The following is a 24,721-nucleotide window of genomic DNA, read 5'->3' on the forward strand; positions in this document are numbered from 1 at the left end:
TGGCAATGGGAATAATACATATTATCTAATAATAATAATAACCTAAATATATTATGGTTCGGTTATTTTTCCTTGTTTTTTGGGGGGGGGTCATCATTAATATAGGTAGATTGCAGTTTGAATTTTACTTGAAATTTACTTCTTTTTTGGGGAAGGAGAGTCAACTCCAATTTCTTTTTTAAATTTTTTTTTTCAACGTTTATTTATTTTTGGGACAGAGAGAGACAGAGCATGAACGGGGGAGGGGCAGAGAGAGAGAGGGAGACACAGAATCAGAAACAGGCTCCAGGCTCTGAGCCATCAGCCCAGAGCCCGATGCGGGGCTCGAACTCATGGACCGCGAGATCGTGACCTGGCTGAAGTCGGACGCTTAACCGACTGCGCCACCCAGGCGCCCCTCCAATTTCTTGATTTAGACAATCAACAAATGATTTTTTTAACTGATAGGAAAGTAAATATCAAAATTTGCATGCAGTATTTTATGCGTTAAAATGGTTTTCATAACTTGATCACCACAAGTAATTATAAAATGCAGTATGGAGAGTGAGTAGCTGTATTTCATGGTAGCTTTATCACCATTGTCATTATCTTCCTCTTTCTCCTCCAACAATTGTCTTGGAGCATTAGCAGCTTCAGAATCAGCTAGAGTAGTAGCATACCACAATAATCCAAATCTGGAAATTATCAAGCCCCTGGATATACCAGAGCACCAGCTTTTGGCCCACAGTCCATCAAATATTCAGAGTGCATCAAAGAATATACAAACCAACCAACCATTGTCTCTCATGGGTTCAAAATCACAGGATGTTGAGATTGCATCAGAACTGTACTGGTATTTTTGGAAACCTGCGCCTTTTTAAAAATCTTCAAGATTAGTTACTTTGAGGAATCCACATGGAAACTTTTTAATGGCACTTTTAATTTATAACATCATCTAGGCATGATTAGAAACTGACTTTAAAAAACTCCACTCTGAATAAAGCTAATTAAGCATTAATTAAAAGTCAGTTGAGGGGTGCCTGGGTGGCGCAGTCGGTTAAGCATCCGACTTCAGCCAGGTCACGATCTCGCGGTCCGTGAGTTCGAGCCCCGCGTCGGGCTCTGGGCTGATGGCTCGGAGCCTGGAGCCTGTTTCTGATTCTGTGTCTCCCTCTCTCTCTGCCCCTCCCCTGTTCATGCTCTCTCTCTCTCTCTGTCCCAAAAATAAATAAACGTTGAAAAAAAAATTTAAAAAAAAAAGTCAGTTGAAAGGAATTTTTATCCTAAAATATGGAAAACACTTCTTAAAGAATTATATTTACTATACTATATTTTGCAACAAGTTACCAAAAGGTTTTTGAGAAAACCAACTGCCAGTTCTCAATGCATTTGTAATTAGTTATGTCATATCAGATGCTTACATACAGCTTATTAAAACTTCATGTCTTTACTCATATATACTCTTAGCTTACACAAGATTTTTTAAATGAATACTATGTTTGGAGTAGGAAAACTTTGTTATGATTGCATAATAGATTAAAAATATCTCTTCTAAAAATAGAAAATAAACCATTTTCCAAAGTGATAATTTTTAGAGTCCTCTGGTCCATAGTGATATATAATTTATGCTAATTGACAAAGTGAAGCAATGTTGCTGATGCTAACAAACTTTTATTGGTAAAATATGGTAATAAATCTTGGTTAATATTTAGTGAATTTAAAACACAAAATAGGGGTGCCTGGGTGCCTCAGTCGGTTGAGCGTCCGACTTTGGCACAGGTCATGATCTCACAGTTCATGGGTTCAAGCCCCACATCAGGCTCTGTGCTCACCGCTTGCTCAGAGCCCAGAGCCTGCTTCAGATTCTGTGTCTCCTTCTCTCTCTGCCCGTCTCCCATGCATGCTTTGTCTCACTCTGTTTCTCAAAAATAAATAAATGTAAAAAAAACCCACACAAAATAAAATTAAAATTTCAAATTCTCATTTAGTATAATAAAACGACTAAATAGTTTCACAAAAATATAGTTCATATCCTTTCTAATTCTAAAGGCAAATCTTTACAATTTAAAAATACTACATTTTAAAATATGACTGTCTTGGCTCTTGGAACTAAATGATACGGCTAATTGCCATTAAGTTTATGCAGTACTCCTAGAACTCAGAGATTTTTAGTTCACGAAAATTACGTATCTACCACACCATAACATACCAACACATGGAAAGGATTAATTTAAATATAACTAGTGGTGGGGCGCCTGGGTGGCTCCGTGGACCCTTAAGCGCCCAACTTCGGCTCAAGTCATGATCTCGCAGTTCGTGATTTTGAGCCCACATGGGGCTCTGTGCTGACAGCTCAGAGCCTGCAGCCTGCTTTGGATTCTGTGTCTCCTTCTCTCTCTCTCTGCCCCTCCCCCACTTGCAATCTCTCTCTCTCAAAAATAAATAAGCATTAAAAAAAATTTAATGTAACTAGGGGCACCTGGGTGGCTCAGTTGGTTAAGCCTCCAACTCTTGGTTTCAGCTCAGGTTATGACCTCATGGTTTCATGAGTTCAAGCTCCACATCGGGCTCTGTGCTGACCTCATGGAGTGTGCTTGGAATTTTCTCTCTCCATCTCTCTCTGCCTGTCCCCCACTCACGCTGTCTCTGCCTCTCAAAAATAAATAAACTTTAAAAAAATGTTTTTAAAGTAATATTAGCCAAGTTTCTTTTTTTTTAACATAAAACTTAACAACTATGACTGAATATAAAGGAGGTCAGCCTCTATCCTGAAGGCATAAAATAGGAATCATAAGAGCTGTTTAAGACTGTTTTACAAATCTTGGGGAAAAAAGGTATGACTGTTAAATATTTTTAACCTTAGGAAAAAGAATTCATTCCTTAAATAAAAACAAACTTGAGGTGCTCTCGTGGCTCAGTCAGTGAAGAGTCCTACTCTTGATTTCTGCTCAGGTCATGATCTCGCCATTTGTGAGTTGGAGCCCCATGCTGGCTCTGTGCTGAGCATGGGGCCTGCTTGGGATTCTCTCTTTCCCTCTCCCTCTGGCCCTCACACAAGTGCATGCACTCTTTCTCTCTCTCAAAAATAAATAAATAAACTTAAAAATATGAATTTTTAATTTTTTATTAAAGTTTATTGATTTTGAGAAAGAGAGAGGGAGAACAGGCTGAGAGAGCAGGATAGAGGATCTGAAGCAGACTTTGCACTGATAGCAGAGAGCCCCATGCAGGGCTTGAACTCATGAACCATGAGATCATGATCTGAGCTGAAGTGGTGGGTCTGAACCACCCAAGGACCCCCAAAATATGTATTTTTAAACCAAACTATAATCTTGAGAAACAAGATTTGCACTTAAATTTGCATTTTTTAAAAAATAAAAAAAAATCAAGCATGTTACTAATTCTTAAATAAAGACAAGAATATATAAACCTGTAATTTTAATATCCTATTGAGCAATTTCTTAGATTTTTGTAGTTTTATTTCATATTAATTTTTTACAGTTTTAATTGCAAAGTATTTTAACTATTTTTATAATTTAGCATTATATAATTCTTTCCATGTCCCTAAAGAGTTTTTAAAACTCTTCGGTTTATTATTTACTTATTTACTTGGCTAAATAATATTCCATTGTGTAAGCTGACAAAAGTTTATTAAATTGTCCCATGTTTTAAATAGTAACATTACTTCCAATTTTTCCTATTAATAAAAAACACTGTACAGACATTTTAAGCCATAACTTTTCCCATATTTGGCACTATTTTTTTAGGCTACATTCCCAGAGACTTGGAATTTTTTTGGTCAAAGAGTATATATCTTTTTATGGCTCTTCAAATACATCATCTCAAAAGTATCTGAATATCAATATGCTTGAAAAAAATTCATAATACATACCTCCTCCTAACTCAAAGCAGTTTTTCTCCCAGAGTGACCCATCTTCAAGATTACCACCACCAGCAATCTAGTTGAGTTAGGGGCAATCTGTGGCAACTTCTCAACTTTCTTCCTAATCATTCTTCCTTATACTCTGGATTTCACCTCCTAACAGCCCTCCAATGGATCCAGTTTATCTCTGCTGCCACCACCACCGACCTTGTCTTAACTAGCCTCAGGAAGTTCCCCTTTACCACCTTCATTGAATTCTAAACAATGCAAGCCAGAATATTTTCAAAGCTTAGATCAAATACAGAAATGATTTTGTCATCCTTTGCTTTAAAAAGCTTAAACTTAAAAAAAATTAAAAAAAAAAGGGGCGCCTGGGTGGGGCAGTCGGTTAAGCGTCCGACTTCAGCCAGGTCACGATCTCGCGGTCTGGGAGTTCGAGCCCCGCATCAGGCTCTGGGCTGATGGCTCAGAGCCTGGAGCCTGTTTCCGATTCTGTGTCTCCCTCTCTCTCTGCCCCTCCCCCGTTCATGCTCTGTCTCTGTCTCAAAAATAAATAAACGTTGAAAAAAAAATTAAAAAAAAATAAAAGCTTAAACTTTCTGCTGTAATTTATATAAAATCAAAATCATTAATGGATCCTATAGTTGAATATCTTGCCTATCCTTCCACCCCAGCCTAATTAAATTTATTCATCTTTCAGATCTGAACTTGAACATCAATTCCTCAGTGAAATTTTCCTGAATTCCTTATTGTAGTATTTCTAAAACTGTGACTAGATACAGCGCATGTGGAGTAAATTTTTAATTACCATTTAGGAGACCACCTATCTCTGTAGATTTAAAACTAATACAACAGAGATTCTTCAGATTAAATAATCTTTTTTTTAATTTTGCTTATAATAAGCCAAAATATTCAAGCACATTAAATATCTGAATGACATGAAGTTAAGAAGAATAACAATTATATAGCATGCCAATATCTGTAGTCAAAAAGAGAACAATGGTCTCCTAGAATACCAAGTCTTATGGTCCCAAACAAGTTTGAATTTAGCAAGGATGTAACTAAACTCCTACACTAATTCCATAAAGTCAAATGCAAAATTGACAAAGCTTTTTTGAGTCTATGATTTAGTTGACCAAATGCTTGCTGTGAATTAATGAGGAAGCAGTGGGACTGCCAAGTGAAAACAATGCTACAAGCCAAATTATCCCAATAAATGAAAAGTATCCAATGCCAAATCTCTAATCAGAGCAGTCATTTACTCTGTCCATTATGAACTGACTTTGTAAAGGAAAGAGGGTGTTATAAGAATTGGCTTATTAGGATAGTAAAGCAATTGAAGAAAATAATGTTCACTGATCAGGGAGTCAACATATCAAAAATGGTAAGCCAGAAAAAGACAAAAAATAGGGGGCACAACAGATGACTTCAAGAATATCAATTACTGTAATTAGGAATAGAGTTTATATAATAACAAAAAAAATTTTGACTCAATTTATAAAAAAAATTCTAACAGCTAAACAAAATATAATGAACCCCAATTGACCTATTGACCTTCCTGTCACTCAGACAGAAATTAGATGTCAGTCTAATCAGAATTTTGAAATGGGGTATTCCCATACCTGGTTAGACCTAATGATCTGTAATGCTACTTCCAAACCCAAGTCTATGAATGAGGAGTAACTTACTAAAGAGGATTAGAATTAAAAAATTAATACTTCTAAAATCAAAATACATAATTTCAGTGTCAGGAAAGTTAGCATTTGTGAAAGTATTTTGCAAACTAAAAGCAATCTATACAGAAAAACGTTATTATTGATTAGGAATTGAAAGAAAATCTGGTTTAATATTTTTATATCTATATTTAGGTTCTCAAAAGAAAATTATCTTTAACCTTTATTTATTATTGAGAGATAGAGACAGAGGATGAGCATGGGAGGGGCAGAGAGAGGAGGAGACACAGAATCCAAAGCAGGCTCCAGGCTCTGAGCTGTTAGCACAGAGCCCGACGCGGGGCTCAACTCCCAGACGTGAGATCATGACCTGAGCCGAAGTCCCATGCGTAACCGACTGAGCCACCCAGGCGTCCCTATATTTAGGTATGTTTTATTTAAAAATGCAAACACTATTGGAGGCGTTAAGTGGCCAACTTCGGCTCAGGTCATGATCTCATGGTTCATGTGTTTGAGCCCAGCGTCGGGCTCTGTGCTGACAGCTCAGAGCCTGGAACCTGCTTCAGATTCTGTGTCTCCCTCTCTCTCTGCCCCTCCCCTGCTCATGCTCTCTCTCTCTCTCTCTCTCTCTCTCTCTCTCTCTCTCTCAAAAATAAATAAACATTAAAAAAATTTTTTTTAATGCAAACACTATTCAACTAATACGAGTAATCTTCATTTTTACTTGAAGTCTTAAAACTTAAAACTTCAGAGTTTATTTTCTGTATGGAAAAACATTTTTTTAAGCTGGAATTATGTATACATATGCTAAGTACTTTAGCTTTAAAAATACAATCTGTAGATTCATACTTCATTTTAAAAGAGAAGCCAGAAATTTTTTGTTGCCCCAAATATTGTCCTCATATTACAATGTAAATAGGCCTTATTTTTTTTTAGAAAGAAAGCAGATTTTTTAATCAAGAGTATTGTAAGCAATAAATCCATGTATCTCTTATTTGCTAAAAATGTCACTCTTTTATGATATATAACATGCTACATAGGCAAAACCTTGTCAAAGCCAATGAGTGTCTTGACAGTATACAGAATTTGGTTGTTGGCTTCTACATTAAAGAAAAATTAAGATTTTCAATTACATTGCTTATGCTAAAAGTTTATTTAAAAACTGCAATTAACTGTTCATTCTCTATAATGAACTAAAAAAGATATTAAATGGTGTGTGAAAATGAGAAATGTGTACTTGATTTCAGGTTTATGTTAGTTTTAATGGATAGTGTAATACAGTAATTACAAATATGGGATATATTCAAATCTTGCCATCAGCACTTACTAATAGTATGGATTTAGCCTGGTTCTGCTTTTCAGTAAGCGTCAGGGGTTTTGTTTGTTTGTTTGTTTGTTCGTTTGTTTTTGTAATGAGTCATAATGTTTAAAATACTGGGCAAAGAAACCTTACATGGTACCTGGCCTATAGCAATCTCTCAATAAATGGTAAGAAAGAGGTACTAACTGTGTCATTGGACTGTATCCAACATGTAGGCATAGAGACTGAACTATATAGTCATCTAATATTACCCTTATCTATTCTATTCTTTCAACAAATTAAAAAAAAATTTTTTTGAGAGAGCATACATGCAAGCGGGGAAGGGGCAGAGAGAGAGGGAGAGAGAGAATCTCAAGCAGGCTCCACACCCTCGAGGAGCCTGACACAGGGCTTGACCTCACAACTGTGAGATCAAGACCTGAGCCCAAATCAAAAGTTGGTTGCCTGGGGCACCTGAGTGACTTGGTTAAGCATCTAATTCTTGATTTCAGCTCAGGCCATAATCGCATGATTCATGAGATCTAGCCCCATATTGGGCTCTGTGCTGACACCATGGAGCCTGCTTGGGTTTCTCTCTTTCTCCTCTCTCTGCCTCTCCCCTGCTCTCTCTGTCTCCCTCAAAAATAATTAAACTTCTAAAAATGTTAAACAACAAAAAAAAAAGTTGGTCACTTAATCAACCAAGCTATGCAGGTGCCCCATAACATTATCCCTATCTGATAGTAATCCAAAGTGGAAAAAGAAAAAAAAAAAAAGCTACTGTGGAGGTTCAAAGAGCTATGGGAAGACAGAGGAAGGAAAGACTCATTCTGACTCATAGAATCAGAAGATTCCTGAGGCAATAATCTCACTTTAACACTGAAATAAGTGTTAAATGATGGGTAAAATTTCCACAGGTAAAAACTGTAAACAATCAGTGAAGAGATTAGCTGGTTTTAAGTAGTTAATTAAGTTATCCAGACTTCCTCCCAATTTGTGTTCTTTCTACTTGGCTTAGTAATTTTATTTGACTTTAATTACCTTTTAAAAATGGAGAGTTTAAACAAAATGAAGTAAAAGTACCAATTAATTTTTTCTTTTTTAATTATACATTCTTAGGCTTTAGATAAAATGTGAAAACCCCCCTTCAAGTAAGACCCAGGTGTAGCATTCTACATACTTTTTTATATATCTCGACATCCTTCCTTACACGACAGTGCATGGGAGTATGTTCTCTAAACAGGCACCTTTAGTCTCAGAACCCACCTTTGTCACTCACCTGCAATGTAGCAAGTTCTTTCATTTCTGTAATCCTCAATTTCATATCTTTAAAATGCAAACTCTATAGGTATCTATATCACAGGTTTGGTATAAGGACTGACACAGTATATGTTCAGTGCTAAGTGGAGTGTCTAATTTGGAAACACTATTATTGGCATAGTTATCACTCTTTCTTATTAGTCCATTAAAAGATTTTTATATAAGTTTTTAGCCCTGGTAGGCCTATTATAACAATATGGGCACTTTAAAAACAAAATCGAAGGACACAATTTTTAGTTTTGTATCTATGACATTTATAAAGAAATTGTTATGTTCATGTAGAAAAATAAGTAAACAACGAGTGAAAAATTTTATAAGTAAAATATTAGTATAATCATATTAGAAAAACTTAAGTTACTCAAAAATGAGTAAACTCTTTATGCCCACAAGATACCATCTAGCTTACTCAGTACTTGAAACCATATTAAAGAATGTCTAGACTTTTATTTTAAGACACTTCTACTATATATTCCTCAAAACAGTAAAAGCCACTATCCGTCAAAAACAACTATCCACTGAGCAACAAGTAGTGGAAAGAATATCATGAAGTTAGTTCTGTGAGAGCACAAATCATCTCTGCGTTTTTTAAAACCCATCCCGGGGGTTAGCACAAGACCTTGCTCATAGTAGGCACTTAATACATTTTTGAGAAATGAAAGGCATGAACTGACTTGGAAGCTATTTCTAAGACTGACTTTCCCATGACTTATCTGTGGCCTTCAACAAGTCCCTTGAGTTTGTCTGGCCTTCTTTGTCTCCATCGACAAAGAACTTAAAATTCCTTAAAATTCTAATCAGTAGAAGAATCTGTATAAAACAATATAGGATACTTTGTAAGTAGGTTGAAGAAAGGTCAAAACCACTTCAGAAAATACTGAATTGAATGGTTAATTAAGCATGTTCAAATAGTCAAGAGCACTGGAAATTTAGCTTTCTTACCACCAACCTGGAAACATCCTATAGGAGTTGATGTTTCACATACATCATTGTTATGAAAAAGCTATCAATATCTCTTTTCTGCTTCTTAACTCAGTTCCTCCTGCTACAGTCATTTCTGCTTAGTCTTTGGTAGAGGTGACATTTTTTTTTTCTGTTTGTTAATTCAGAGGTACTGGCCCATCCTAATAAAAACCAAGAGCCAAATAAAAAGTCAACTTAGGGTTCTGTTTGTTATTTTTTATTTACAGAAAGAAAAGAAAAAGTCTACCACTCAGGCATGCTTTAAATTAGAAACAGAGAACACGAAACACTATTTACCAGATATACTTCAGTTTTATATTAGAGCCAATTAAAGGAAAGAGAGTGAGAGATAAAAAGAAAGGGAACCGAAAGGGAGGGGAAGAGAGAGACAGAGCTTTGGGATTTGCCAAGCCCTGAGAGGCAATGACTCTTACTCATAATGATCCTTGGAAAAACAAAGCACAACCCTTTAGATAAAATAAATAAATAAACTTTACCAGAATTAGTTATAAATTATATTTTAATTAATGTTTAAAATTTGAGAGCATAGCAAATCTTGCTCTTACCCAGATAAAGGGCTCTGTCTTCTTGCACATAAAAGAGCATATATAACACTGACTTGTAGGGGGGGAAAAGTGGTTCTTTTTTTTTTTCGACATCTTAATTTTGCTGACATTTCAGACATTGATTCCAAGTAATTCCAAAGCCAAGTTGCACATTTGCAACCCTATAGACAATGATGTCATTTCTAGGTAGTTAAGATAAGGTCCTAAATAAAATGCAGCAAAAAATCTATCCAGTCGATAGGCTAAAGCTTTCTTAATAAAATAATCCTTTAATGCTTATATTTATGCTCTTCAGGATAAGTGATCCAGATCTCACCTTTTTTTTCCTTAGATCATATCTGAATATATTCAATCAATATTGTGAACACTTATCTCACTTCCAGTTTCTTCATATTATCTCTTGAAACTAGATAAAGTATCATTTTCTTCTTTAAGTTATAAACTTTCTCCTGAAAACTGTTCATGATTCCATCTTCAAGTCAGTTTTAAACAAAGCTAACTATTTAAAGAAATTCTACATAGGAACATAGAGAAGAAAGAGTCTTACTCTACAAACCATAGCCTGATGTATTTGTCTTGGCAAATTAGAACTTTTCACTTACATAAGTTGTTTAAAATCTGGCAAACCTGCCCCGTCAGAGGTTTGACAATGACTGAGTTCGGAAACAGTCATCAAGTGGTCCCTGAGTAACACACTTCTCAGTGCCTATCCAGAATCATCCTTGCTCTCTCAACTTTTTGGTACATTTCATTCAATGTAAGTTTGTTAGGCACTATGGTTCTGAGACATATTTTATTCTGCTGCATGTTTCCCAGGTGTCCTTCAGCTTAACATTGAATAATGGTTAATTAACTGCAGTATTTCAAGTAACATTTCATTAGGTCATATGCAGTCTATTTCCAAATTAGTGAATTTCAATCAATGTGCTGAAATCCATCTCCCTCAAACTAAACACAGTGAGAAGTGAAAACATTCCTACTCAGTAATGTGAGTCTTGGTTGGAAAGTTTTTTAAGTATGCCCATTGTAATTAAATAATAAAAGCATTGCATTTCCACATTAGAGTATCAGAGCTGAGTAAGGAGACAGTAGTACAAGAATTAATAAATTTACTCTAACAAAAACCAGTTCCACTATGACATAATTGCTATTACTGGTTTATGGAGAAGAGTCCCAGGTATAGAAATTAAAGTAAATTAACTGAATTAAATAATTTGGACTTATTGTAAACAGCAAACTTATTACTTGAGTTATAACTGAATGTTAAAGATCACATATTTCTGTTATTATTTCTAATAAATATGTAACTTCTTTATAGGTATATTTAATCGATTTTGCTTGTGTAAGTTGAAACAAGCACTATTTAGGCATCACAAATTTTCATGGAAATAGAATGACAAATCATTTTAAGAAAACGAATGATTCACTGCTTGATACAGTCATTTGAACGAGTTAAAAGTTAATAATTTGAGATAGAGAACATAAATAATGATTTGAGATAGAGAACCCCAAACTGATAATATTTTTTGCAATTTGGTTTTCCACTCTTGCAGGCATGGTTTATTTTCCTAGACTGTACCCATGGATATGACTATGTATTAGAAGAAAGCCAAAGTAAACCCTTTAAAGTATAGCATCTTTTTAGTAGTTAGGGAAAACAAAACCCAAAAATGGCTGAACAGTATGCTGCTAACATTTGCTAATAGAACATTGAAATGTAACACAAAAGAATATGAGCTTCAGAATCAAAAATCATTTAGTAAATTATACTCTTTAATTTTCTTCATCTTAGAAGAGAAAAAAACAATGTGGAGTCTTGCCTTATGCTTTTTTTCACCCTGTCCTTTGTGCCCCTTAAAAACTCTAAGCTCATTTTTTTTTTTGAACTTTGACTCAGAGTAACTTCTTAATCTCCTTGGAATGCTTTTCTCCCATATTCTTCTCTTGTTTCATTTCTATTGTGTCTCCCCTCACTCTGGCCACAGTATTTATCTATTTCTTAATCCTATTTTAATTTCTAAAAAGGATATAACACTACCAGGAATTACGTGATGTAATTTATGTATGAATTTACCCTCCACCTCAGTGACATCCGTATTATTCACAACTGTTTCTTCAATACCTAGAAATATTACACAATATATTACTTATGCATCAATAAATAGTTATAAGTGATTAAATGAATACTGAAAGAGACAGAAGCTTTATTATTTTCTCAAAATTCAAAATTCAAATTCAACAGATCACTTAATAGGATTGTGACCTGGAGCAACTTACTTCAATTTTATTAGAGGATAATGATATTTCAGGGGGTTATTACATCATATAATGAGTGTGAAGTACTTACCTCTGCGTCTATTCTAAAAGCTCAATAAATGGTGGCTGCCATTATTGCGAATTTTATCTCTAAAAGGGTCTTTTGGGGGAGTGTAAGAATCACAGTCATTCAGAAAGCCTGTTTCTTCTCTTGGCTTCCTGCCCGTTAGAAGAGCAGGAGGAACTCTTGCATGGGGCAGCTCACACATGAGAAAGCCTTCTGGCCACACAAAATGTGCACATCTGTTCCTTAGGCAGCCCATATTCATATGTTATCTTAACTGAGCAACCTTGAAAGGCAGGGGCAAAGGAGAAGGGAGCATGATAGAGAAGAGCAACGATTTCCCTCCAGAAGAACTTTCGTTGAGCACTTTGGTTGAAACACTCTTGTACGCTTCCTAATCTGATTAAATGGATTAGAAGCAGCCTCCAAAGAGATCTATTGATAGAGGTTACGTGTATTTTGTGTCATACCTATCCAGGTGAATACATCAACTCAAGGTTCCCTTCAGTGGACAAAAAATAACCACACTGATTTTCCTTTTTTTAAAAAAAAAGTTTATTTATTTATTTTGAGAGAGAGACAGAGTGGGGGGAGGGAAGAGAGAGAGAAAAAGAGAGTGAATCCCAAGCAGACTCCACACTGTTAGTGCGCAAAGCTCGATTGGTGCTCGAACTCACAAACCATGAGATCATGACCTGAGCCAAAGCTGGACGCTTAACCAACAGAGTCACCCAGGTGCCCCGACTTTCCCTTGTAATACATGTATTGATTTCTGCCTGTTTCTTAGCTATGTTCAGATTAGCCTGGGCTTTCCTCTCAGATACATGGTTAATGTTTTCTTGGGAAAAGAGCTGAGCATTAAGAAATTAAATTAGATACACTAGCATAAGAAAGCAGTACTTTTTAGACTGGGCTATTCTTATATTGTTTATATTTCCTCTTTCCCTTACTAGTTTTGCTCAGGATTAGTATTGAGTGAAAGTAGTTTGGAAATTTCTATATTAGGTCAAAACCAAATGGGAAACAAAGGCAACATATTTTGTTCATAGTGTGGCAGAACTTTGAATATGGGACAGCATAATACTTGGGGCCTGTATGATAATGAAAGCAGTCATTTGGAGGCAAGTCTGGGAAGGATGAAATGCCTAGGGAGATAATTCAGGTTGCTTGGTCTCCTGCTCTTTATCACATGCAAAATTATCTTTCTAATGCTAAATCCTTTTGCTTTGTAACAAAAAGATGGCAATTTTTGTTTCATTGTATTACTTAAAACATGGGCAGTTTTAGATTACTAAAACTTGATGCTATTTTATTGTTTGTGAGAGAAAACCAACATTGGAGAACTTGAATAAAATCAGCCATATGACAGCTGTGTTAAAAAAATAGCTAACTTATCATGGGTGAGATATTATGCTAAAAACACTAGACATGATTTATCTCACTCCACTTTTCATTCAATCTTATGAAGTATTGTTATCCCTATATTACAGATGCAGAAACCAGGGATTAGAGTTTTTAAATAACTTGCCCTAAATCATAATATCAGTAGATAATACAGTCCAGATTCATTCTCAGGCCAGGTTTCAAAACCCACTCTGAAATGTGTACTGACTTGATACGACCTGCTTCTAATTGTTCCAAAAGAGAACTGAGAGGCATAGTTAGATTACACATGAGGTATGATGATTTGTTGACACACTTACATCAACTGCCTCTAACACTCTGATTGTCAAATTGCACGTTGAAATAGATTCTGGGGCGCCTGGATGGCTCAGTCAATTAAGCATCCAACTCAATTTTGGCTCAGGTCATGAAATCATGGTTAGTGAGATCAAGCCTCTTGTCAGTCTCATTGTTACACCGCAGAGCCTGCTTGGGATTCTCTCTCTCCCCCCATCTCTCTGCCTCTCCCCTGCTTGAGCTCTCTCTCTCTCTCTCTCCCCGTATCTCTCAAAATAAATAAATAAACATTAAAAAATATACTCTAAAAAAATCATATGTAAGAATATGAAATGGAAACAATCCAAACCCACAAACCACATTTTCTATTCTGTGGCTATGCTAGGATAGAAAGGGATACTATAACATTAAAACAAAGCAGAGTGTTTTGTGAAACATTCTCCAAGTGTATGAAACAATTGTTTTAATATTTTGAGTAAAAGAAGCACATTTTAAAATTTACAGTAGGTGAAATTGGTTGCATTTGAAAAAAAATACCTGAATATTTTTAGAGTTTTATTTAAAGAAACCAATGTGTTTATCAAGGATGTATTTTGGTTTTCATTTACCAATTGATTTTATTTGTACTGATGTACTTACATGTGTTAATGAATATGTTTAGAGAAAAACAATACGCCGCACTAGAAACATTTGAGCATTTTTACCACTAGGCCTTGATAGAAAGCATGTGTGGGACAGCATCTGTCTGCATTTAAGTTGCACAGAACCTGGAGGAAGAAATGGAAGACACTAAAGCAATAGCTATAGGCTAATATTACAGATAGTTGGACATATTTACACAACACAAAGTGAATTTATTTTGCAGTGGTTCAGTTTAAGACAACAATATGGACAGCTAAACTGGACATCAGGGTTCATAAAACAAAGTATTTGGCTTGAATTCTATAGGGTGGATTATCTATGTTGCCCATGTTATTTAGACGATTTTGTAAAGCACTCAAAATAAGCTTTATGTCTCTGTATTGAAATGATTTCATGTATCCTCTTAAGTATTTGTTTGGTTTTTATATTAAATATTTTATTTATAATAGGAGTTCATTCTATTATTTCAAACTTTTACCCATCATATGGCTTTGTGTTCTAAAGAAAGAAATGCAGTATCTCTCTTTATCACAGAGTAAGAGACTAAGAAGCTGTTCTTTTTGTTTGTTTTTGCTACTAGACTCAAAATAGCTATATCTTTAGAAGAGAATAGATGCAGGCAGCTCGTTTTTACATCCTTAACTTTCAAACGAGATTGAGGTAGGAGCAGAGTCATCAGAAAGGAGGGAATTCTGAAAGGAACAGAGATACTATCATAGAGGAAAAAAGGAAGCTTAAGTGTACGCAAAGAAAGTTTAAATTACTTTCAGCTAATTAGTTAGCATTCCATTTTATTTATTTTTAATCTTTGCACATGTGAATATTACGAATCCCAATAGTCATAATATAAATGCTGTGCATTTATGTCCCTTAGCTTATCTTTTGGCTCTTCTATTACGAATTGTCATTTTAAAAAGCCTTCTTTAGTGTTTGTTTTCCTTCATTCCAACTTACTCTTCACAAACATTTCTTATTTTCTGTCTAAGCAAACCTTCCTAGAAAATACTAGGAATACTAGTATTCCTAGGCCATAATTTGAAAACTATGAAATTTTGTGTTTCTATATATGTCTTAACCAATGGACCCAAATATAAGTGCATTCAGCAGAAAGGGGCAAAATAGCCCAGCTAAGGAAAACATTTTATTTTATTTTTCCCATGATGGTAGCTGAGTTATTCAAATTCTGTTATGAAAAAAAAAGTGTATATTTGCATGGGTGAGCAGTTTTTCTCTAAAAATAATTGGCACTGCACAGACACAGAATAAACTCAAGGAAGGCATTTTAAAATAAGACCATGTGGACATATTTTACATGTTCATAATGCTCATCATGGACGAGTGATCAATTACAAAATAAAAATAAAAATAAATACATAAATAAACTATACATAATATAAATGATCCTGAAAAGAATATTCTTTACTAGGTCTTTTCTCACACTCATTAATTTTCTTCAGTCTCAGCGAACATAAAACACTTGTCACTGCTGTGGTATTTTATCAAAAGAGAGACATCTTTGTATCAATGTTGACTTTACTTAAATAGTAACAGCAGTCATGCCACTTCTCTGTTAAAAAAAACTTTTGGAGATTCTTCTTTCTATAGAATATCATCTATGCTCTGTTTTTTGGTCCCTGTCTACACCTCCCTACCTCACGCACTGCAAAGTCAAATCAAGGACTCTCGAATACGAAAACACTAGCAGGTCTCAGCTGTTTCTATTCTGAAGGGTTCCAGCTGGATTTCACATACTTGTCGCATATAACTGTCTTATGCTCAATGATTGACTTAAGAGCCATCTCATTCATGAAGACTTTTCATTGCCTCCCTCATAGCACCCACTTCTGTGGAAGGCATGTAAGTGAATACGGATTTGGATTGAATTCTCTTCTAGACCCTTTAAAATACTAAAGCTATATATAAAGTCACAGATCTATAGCTGGAAGAAATCTCAGAGACAATATAGCTTAAACTTTGCATTTTTAAATATAGAAAACCTTGGCATCCCACCCTAACTATAGTATCCTGGGCACATAGTTTACTTAGGATAAGGTGATATAGTGATAAAATTAAGTTAAAATCTTCTTAAAGTTTCCAAAGTAGAAGTCATTAGTTTGTATTCTATAGGATAGATTATCTAAATTGACCATATTAATTTCTGTAATGAAAACCTTCCTCATATCTTCCTACATTTGTGTTTAGTTTTGATATAGTTATTCAGTTTCAAAAGGATTCCTTTCTAGTAGTTTTAAACGTTACCCATAATAAACCCTCAAATAAACGCTTCTTGAAGAAGAAAGAACCTGAGTTGGTCTTTGAGCATAAGTAATTCAGTCATATGTGGACAATCTGGTAAGGTAGATGTGGATTCAATCTGAGGAATAGTGTTTCCTGTCATTAATAATGACTTTTCCTAAAATTTATTTAATTTTGTTTTACATAGGAGGACCTCCAGTAAAAGGTGGTAATATTTTCATATCTCACATATGACTGGGCCAATTAGAAAAAAATTCAGTAGAGCTGAATAATCTCATTGATTGCTAAGTCTATATTTTTATCAGTTTATCTATTCTGAATACAGTGTTATCTTTCTCATGCTTGGTATGCATAATCACTACCACCACACAGAGGCTCTATAAACAGGACAACCACAATCATAAACAGGCTATATAAACAGGAAAACCTATGTGGTATAGTGAAAAGAGCATTATCTGTGTGAGAATCTGACAGACCCAAAGTTTTCAAATTAATTAGTTGTAGGATTTTTTAATCCATTATCTAACTTCACCGAATCTCAGTTTCTACATTTTTCAGAATAAATTAAAATATTAACCATGGTAAGAGATCAATAGAAGAAATTTATGTAGAGGTCCTGTATAGGCAAATTTCCTGTTCCTATGTGTGTCTCCCCATACTGAAGCAACTCATTTGTCTCTGTTTTAAAGCATTATAGGTTTTCCCTAATTAAGATTTTATTGAGTGAATCTTGGGGAGAAAAAAGAACTCTTCCATATTTGGAGCAGCTGCTATGAACTGTGAATGTATCTCATTTGAACTATTATTAAAAAAAATAAAATATGTGATTTCTCTTGCCTTTTAGGAGCCTAAGTTGTCAAAGGATTACCTTGCACAAAAATCTATTTTTCTCCTTTGTTTGTAACTCTGTTGTAACAATCATTCATCTCACTGCAGTGGCCAACAACCAGGCTTTAGTGGCCACAAATCCTGTAAGTAAAATGAGATTGTATCCTTAGGTTCAAAGGTTAGAGGGAAAGAAATGTGAAAGGTGGTGGGTGCGTGGGTGGGGGGGTGTCCTGATATATGTTAGTGTGTGTAAATACATATGTGTGTGTGTGTGTGTGTGTGTGTGTATACACACACAAAATAGGGTCTGGCATATGGAGAATATATATATATATATATATCTCCAATCTACAAAGGTAAATACATCTCAATCTTTCCCAGGTTATAAAAGTTGACTATCAAAAGGAAGAATACATTTCTATGCTTAAATTATTTATATATGATACATATACATATCATATATAAACTATATATATATATAATTTTATGCTTAGGGTCCTGCTGCTAGTGGGACATAAGAATTTATGACCACATAACATCTACTCAGTTGAATTTTAAAAATTAATCAAAGCAAATAATTGTGTAGTTAGAAAAAACAAGACATGGTAAAAGAAAAATTCCTATCCTACATTTGGGATCAGGCTGACTTTAAATAGTTGATAAAACTAGAGGAAAATGACTTATACATTAAACTTCTTTACATTAAATTTTTAAAGAACTCTACTAAGTCTTCATTATCTAGGCAAATATTTACAAATTGTTTCTCTATAACGCCTTTGGAAGTACAATTTTTTTCTTTAAAAAAATTTTTATTGAAGTACAGTTTCCACACAATGTTACATTAGTTTTAGGTGTATAACATAGTGATTCAACAACACTATATGCTTTTCTCACCACAAGTGTAGCTCTCACCTGTCGCTGTACATCACTATTACAATACCATTGACTATATTTTCTATGCTATACCTTTCATTCCCATGACTTATTCATTCCATAGGATGGAAGCCTGTGCCTCCCAACTCCCTTCACCCATTTTGCCCATCTCCCGGCTCTCCTACTTTCCATACTGGTAACAACAGCTTGTTCTCTGTATTTATGGGTCTGTTTCTGGAAACACAATTTGTAGGATGAGTATCAAAAGATACACAAAAATAAGCACAGAGACTGTCATAATATAAAAGCCATATTTGAAAACATAAACGCAAGTTTACTTATACAAATGCACACATTTTATGCAAACTATATGTACATGTGAGCTATATTTAAATCAAAGTATCTCCAAAAATAACAAACATATATTCAAGTATTTAAAATCATCTGCTTTTGTAATGTTTGTAGAATCCATACTACAGTTTTGGATATGGATTTGTGGAGGAGATATGTATTGTGTATATAAAGTGTTTTTTTAAAGATTAAGTTATCTAGTTACTGAAATCACGGAAGGGAAGGAATTTTCACTCAATGGGTCAATAAACAATACTCTCCTATGTGTTTTATGTCTGTATTGGGGTAATTTCCAAAATGCTAAGATTCCCTGCATTGTTTGCACATATGTATCTGGATTGCTTCATCTTGTATATGTTCCACTCTAACATCACTGGGTGAGGAAACACACTGGGATATAATTAACAATATTAAAAAAAAACTGGCTACTGGGCTATCATTTAAGAGTGAATTTCTCTAGAGCAAAGAGATTACGAGTTTTGTCAAGAAGCTGCAGAGCAAGAGATGATAAATCTTACATTTAGATATGAGGATATTGTATTTAATGTGCAAATTGCAAGCTATAATATAGTTGTTCTTCATGTATTCTTGGAAAATTTATTGTTTATATCAGCAATGCCCTTCATAAAAATATGTTTGTGAAGCATGTTTTAAGTCTTTTTATCATGGTGGCTGATAGATTATTTTTAAGGGAAGTTAGTAGTAAGAAGCCCAATTAGATGTGCATATCTAAAAACTATAACAGGTAAAAAATCTGAAGCTGAAGTCCATTATTTCTATAGAATATAATTGAATAACTCATTATTACCTTTGAGAAGACTCTGTTAATATAATGTTGTATTTGACATCAGGATACTTTATTTAAAATGTAATGTTATGCATTCTGCCAATGTATTTAATGGGAGATGAAGTTTTATCAATGTCCTTCAGGTAGAAAGCATTGTGTATAATCATGAAAGCAAAATTAGAATTATAAGACTTGTGTTCAGGGTGTAACCTGGGTTGATATTATATGAATATTAGCAAATCACTTAACTTCTCTCAGTTTTCTATCCGTGAGATATGTGCCTAGTGATAAATTGTGCCACACAGCATTAAAGATTAAATAAAACAATATATAAAAAATACTTTAAGCTACCTAATATGCAAATGTTATGATTACTTTCTATGTTAACAAAGTATTTATTTTCCATGTATTTCACTTCCAGCTTTCTTTTTAGTGAAAAAAATATTTATATCAAAAATAATGATAATTGCCACTAAATATTTATTGAACAGATAATTAGGAGCTCATGAGAGTGACTGGCCGTATATTTCTGGGAGAGCTTAAAATTTATTCTCCTTTCTAAGAGAGTAAAATATATCTCTTCCTTCTTCATATTTACCCTGTATTTGAACCTTCCTCTTCCTATCCCTAAGAATAGAGAAGAGAAAGTGGAGATCTCAGGAGAAGAGGAAGGAAATCATATTTTTTTTCTTCTTTTTACTTACATGAAATCCTCAACCTCCTTTATGAATAAGATAAAATATGGCTCGCTAGATTATTATTCACTAAGTAGTTGCATTGATAGCAGTTATATGCAAGACTTTGAATTGTTGGGCACTTTTCACGAAAAAGCGTATTTGGAAAATACACATCCACTAAATGTAATAAATTTGGAATTTACACATTTCTTGGGATGTGTATCATTATATATCTTTAGAGTCAGTGGCTAAAAACTTCTGAGGCACAATTAGATCAGGATGAAGACTGGCATTTTACAGTCTTAATCATTAGCGCATAAGATTTTGTGTAGAGGAGAGAAAATTCCATATTTCTGTATAACTAAGTTAAACTAGACTATTGCTTTACATGTGAATTCATAAATACTGATTGCTTTCTTCTTTCTTTTTTTCTCACAGATTAGTTGTAAAGTATCTCAGTTCATTCATCTTTACCTGATGGGCTGTAACTACTTTTGGATGCTTTGTGAAGGCATTTACCTACACACACTCATCGTGGTGGCTGTGTTTGCAGAAAAGCAGCACTTGATGTGGTATTATTTGCTTGGCTGGGGTAAGTGCCATTATAGGTATGTGCTGCCTCACCTTTTAAGAAAGCTCTTGGAAGATGCAGAGTTCCTTTGAAATACAATTTTCCTTATTATTAATCATTCTTAAACAACATCAGGCAACTAACCTTTGATTATTGCTGTAAGTTGAAATATTTTTAAAAGTATCACTGACTCATTGTTTTCAGTAGTCAAAAGGTCAATAATACAATGTTGTTGTTGTTTTTTTTCTATTTAATATTCCAATGTGTATCTTGGCTGAATAAGCAGTGGCTAACACAATAGAATTGGAATCATGAATTAGGGATCTAGTCTTTGTATTATTCTGAATCTCCTTATTCCTACGTGCAAAATGAGGGCATTGGGCTTAACCAGCTTTGAAGTTCCACCCTGAAAAAGTTTTTTTTTTTTTTTTTTTTAATTTTTTTTTCAACGTTTATTTATTTTTGGGACAGAGAGAGACAGAGCATGAACGGGGGAGGGGCAGAGAGAGAGGGAGACACAGAGTCGGAAACAGGCTCCAGGCTCTGAGCCATCAGCCCAGAGCCCGACGCGGGGCTCGAACTCACGGACCGCGAGATCGTGACCTGGCTGAAGTTGGATGCTTAACCGACTGCGCCACCCAGGCGCCCCATGAAAAAGTTTGTTTTTAAAAAAATATCATTTTATTGTAAGGGTAGAGGGATCAGTTATTGAATAAAGGCACACAAAAGATCTATTTTTCCACACAATCTCCTGACATGGTATCATTCACAAAGCAAATAATGATACACTTTTAGCATATTTTCTTATCTTTTTCTTCTTATTTTTAAGTTTTTTTTTTAAATTCTGGTTAGTTAACATACAGTGTTATATTAGTTTCAGGTGTACAATATCGTGAGTCAACAATTCCATATATCACCCAGTGTTCATCATGAAAAGTGCACTCCTTAATCTCCATCACCTACTTAAACCCACCTCCCCTCTGGTAATCATCGGTTTGTTCTCTGTAATTAGGAGCCTGTTTCTTGATTTGTGCTTCTAGCATATTTTTATTTATTTTTTTAAAGTCACATTTATTTGAAAGAGAGAGAGAGAGAGAGAGTGCAAGCAGGGAAGAGGCAGAGACAGATGGAGAGACTCCCAAGCAGGCTCTGTGCTTTCAGTACAGATCCTGCCACAGGTCTTGAACTCACAAACCATAAGGTCATGTCCTGAACCAAAAACAAGAGATAGACACTTAACTGACTGAGCCACCCAGGTGCCCCCTAGCATATTTTTAAAAATAAGTAGAATAATGCAAAATATATAATGTTTAAAATGAATTCAATTGGGCTAGTTTCCAGAAACATAACTGAAATTATACTTCCCTATATCAATCTGCCTATCTATATGGCCAGACAACAAATAGACACTGATAGATGGAGGTATGTACACACACACACACACACACACACACACTCTTTAGTATATTCAGTATATTTAGTAAGGTTACCTTTATAAAACATTTTTTCATTTCATTTTGGAAAAATCTGATTTAGAATGGTAAAAACATACAAATATCTGATATATATATATATATATATATATATCATCTTTCTCTTTTTCTTCACCTGATCAGTCTCAACTTCTTCCCACATCTGACTATCTACTAAGTATTAGCCAATTCCATATCATAGAAAATATATATGAATTCTTGGGGCTCCTCGGTGGCTTAGTCAGTTGAGCATCTGATTCTTGTTTTTGGATCCTGTCATGATCTCATGGTTTTTGGGTTCGAGTCCCATGTCAGGCTCTGAGCTGACTGTTCAAAAAGCCTGCTTGGGATTCTCTCTGTCTACCTTTCCCCCACTTGCACTCTCTCTCTCTCAAAATAAGTAAAGAAGTAACTTAGAAAAAGAAAATCTATTGAATTCTTTTAAGTCTTGGGGCTTAGGCAGTAAAATTATGGACTTAGGCTCTGAAGTCCACGGATTCAAAATGACTTCTATTAGAAGAAACCACACACACACACACACACACACACACACACACACACCTGAATATATAAATAACAAACACTTCATAATATTTATTCAATAAACATATAGTGACCAGTTATGTTTGTTCCGAGAGTACCTCGGATTTTCATATTTTATGACACATTTTAGAAATTCCATCTACAGAGAAAGTTGCTTGTTTATTTTCTTTTCATTTGATATTTACAGGATTTCCACTGATCCCTGCTTGTATACATGCTGTTGCAAGAAGCTTATATTACAATGACAAGTAAGATAATCTCTCTTTCTGATTTCTATTGGAACTAAGTAAAATGAAAGTCTTCAACATAATTTTCCTGTTTTTTTCCCCAAGCTGCTGGATCAGTTCTGATACCCATCTCCTCTATATTATCCATGGTCCAATTTGTGCTGCTTTACTGGTATGTAATTAAAATTTTCCTTTTTTCATGATGTTCATATTTCAACTTTATTTCCTGAATCATTTGGCCTATGATATCTTTCAAGATCCTGGGGGAAATAATGACATGTTCACAGTGTTTAATTGAAGACAGTGTAATAAAGGTGTTGTATTTGAAGTGAAGAAAGGGACAGAACAGGAGCTAATTCCTAAGGGATGGCCAGGCACCCAGGACTGGCAGTAGGAAGCTGTTAATGGGGCTAGACCCCAAGAGGGGTCAGAACAGTCTTACTGGATTTAGACCAGTGCTGGGAGGAGTGGCCCAACAGGAGGTCTCGATTTGAGTGGAAGAACACAGCCACTGCCAAAACCACAGCCTCGTAGGGAAGAAGAAGGAGGAAGAAATACCGAAACTTCTCTTTTCCTATGCCCTGATTTCTTGGTTCTTCCCTTTGGCTAAGTGCAGCAAATATCAGAGAGCAAGAAAGCTTGAACGATGATGCAATCTTTAGAGGTGCCTCTGAGTTTCCTGGGGCACAGAGCAGAAGAGAAGGGCAGAGGGTATAGATGATGTGAGTAGGGGTAGCAAATGGGAAAAACCCACGCACCTATGTTGGTAGTAACAGTAATAGTCCCATAGAGAAAAGACTTTAATTTGGAAAAAGATAGTATTGGTTAAACTATTGTTTTATTATTATAATGATCATCACTTAATATGAATACACCAATTGGACATTTTTAAGTGTGGTTACAATGAAACAGAAGTCACATTCAATGCTTTTATTACATTGTTTCAATAGGGAAATAAATTAATCCAGATTAACATACTTTTTTTTCATATAGCATTAGAGACCAGAATGTAATTGCACTCTCTGAGATGGTAATTACAACTGATACTCAATTATATATAAAAAGATAAAGGTGGTATGTTTCTCAGCCAAAATTCAGAGCTTCCTAAACCTTGTTTTCAAATGCTCTGTTTCAGACAAATATTCTTCTATTATTTTACTATATTTGCTAGCTGTAGGTTAGTATATTATTATGTTTGAACACTGTTCAAGCCATTGTCAAAAACAAGTCACAATTAAGAGGGAAACTTCTGGAGGCTGAAGACCTGGGCTTGAACTCCTTTTCTACCTTTGACTGGCTGTATGACCCCAGGCAATTAAACTAATTACATTGTGTCTCAAGTCCTTCCTTCCCTGGTAAAATAAAGAATAATATAGTACTGATTTTTAAATCCTTTTAACAAAGAGTTAAATGAGGTAATACATATACAGTACTTAGCCTGGCATGTATAAAGCACATAACAAATGTCAAACCTCTGACTTGTGCCCGGCCACATAAGACAGCCAGTTCAAAAATTAACACATGGAATTTATTATATCATTTATGGAAGTTTTAATATACTGTAATGTAGACTCTAGTGAGAATTTCATAGGCAGAAACATTTCCTTCCCTTCTGCCCTGCACCTACTGGGGACATGCACGACACACTGTGTTTAAGTTGTACCTTGAGATATCCTAGTATTCTTTGAAAGAGCCTGCACCGAAACCTAGTTCTACCACATCTGGCTGGGTATCTCAGGGCAAGTTCTGCTTTGTTTTGTTTTGTTTTGTATTTAACCTCCCAGTGCATTTGTTGTCTCTTCTGTGATTAGGG

The 24,721-nt window shown here is 34.8% G+C and overlaps 1 protein-coding gene across 2 annotated transcripts in view; it reads left to right on the forward strand.

Annotated features, from left to right (window-relative positions):
• The window catches only part of CALCRL (calcitonin receptor like receptor), a 104,162-nt gene that overhangs the window by 67,105 nt on the left and 12,336 nt on the right, over positions 1-24,721 (forward strand). For both annotated transcript variants that reach the window (XM_047872110.1, XM_047872111.1), the window contains 4 exons: positions 17,424-17,550; positions 20,534-20,687; positions 22,869-22,929; positions 23,014-23,080. In XM_047872110.1, the coding sequence (XP_047728066.1) occupies positions 17,424-17,550; positions 20,534-20,687; positions 22,869-22,929; positions 23,014-23,080 (409 nt within the window). The remainder of the gene's footprint in view (positions 1-17,423; positions 17,551-20,533; positions 20,688-22,868; positions 22,930-23,013; positions 23,081-24,721) is intronic.

The sequence above is a fragment of the Prionailurus viverrinus genome, chromosome C1 (genome assembly GCF_022837055.1).
Source record: "Prionailurus viverrinus isolate Anna chromosome C1, UM_Priviv_1.0, whole genome shotgun sequence".
NCBI lineage: Eukaryota > Metazoa > Chordata > Mammalia > Carnivora > Felidae > Prionailurus > Prionailurus viverrinus.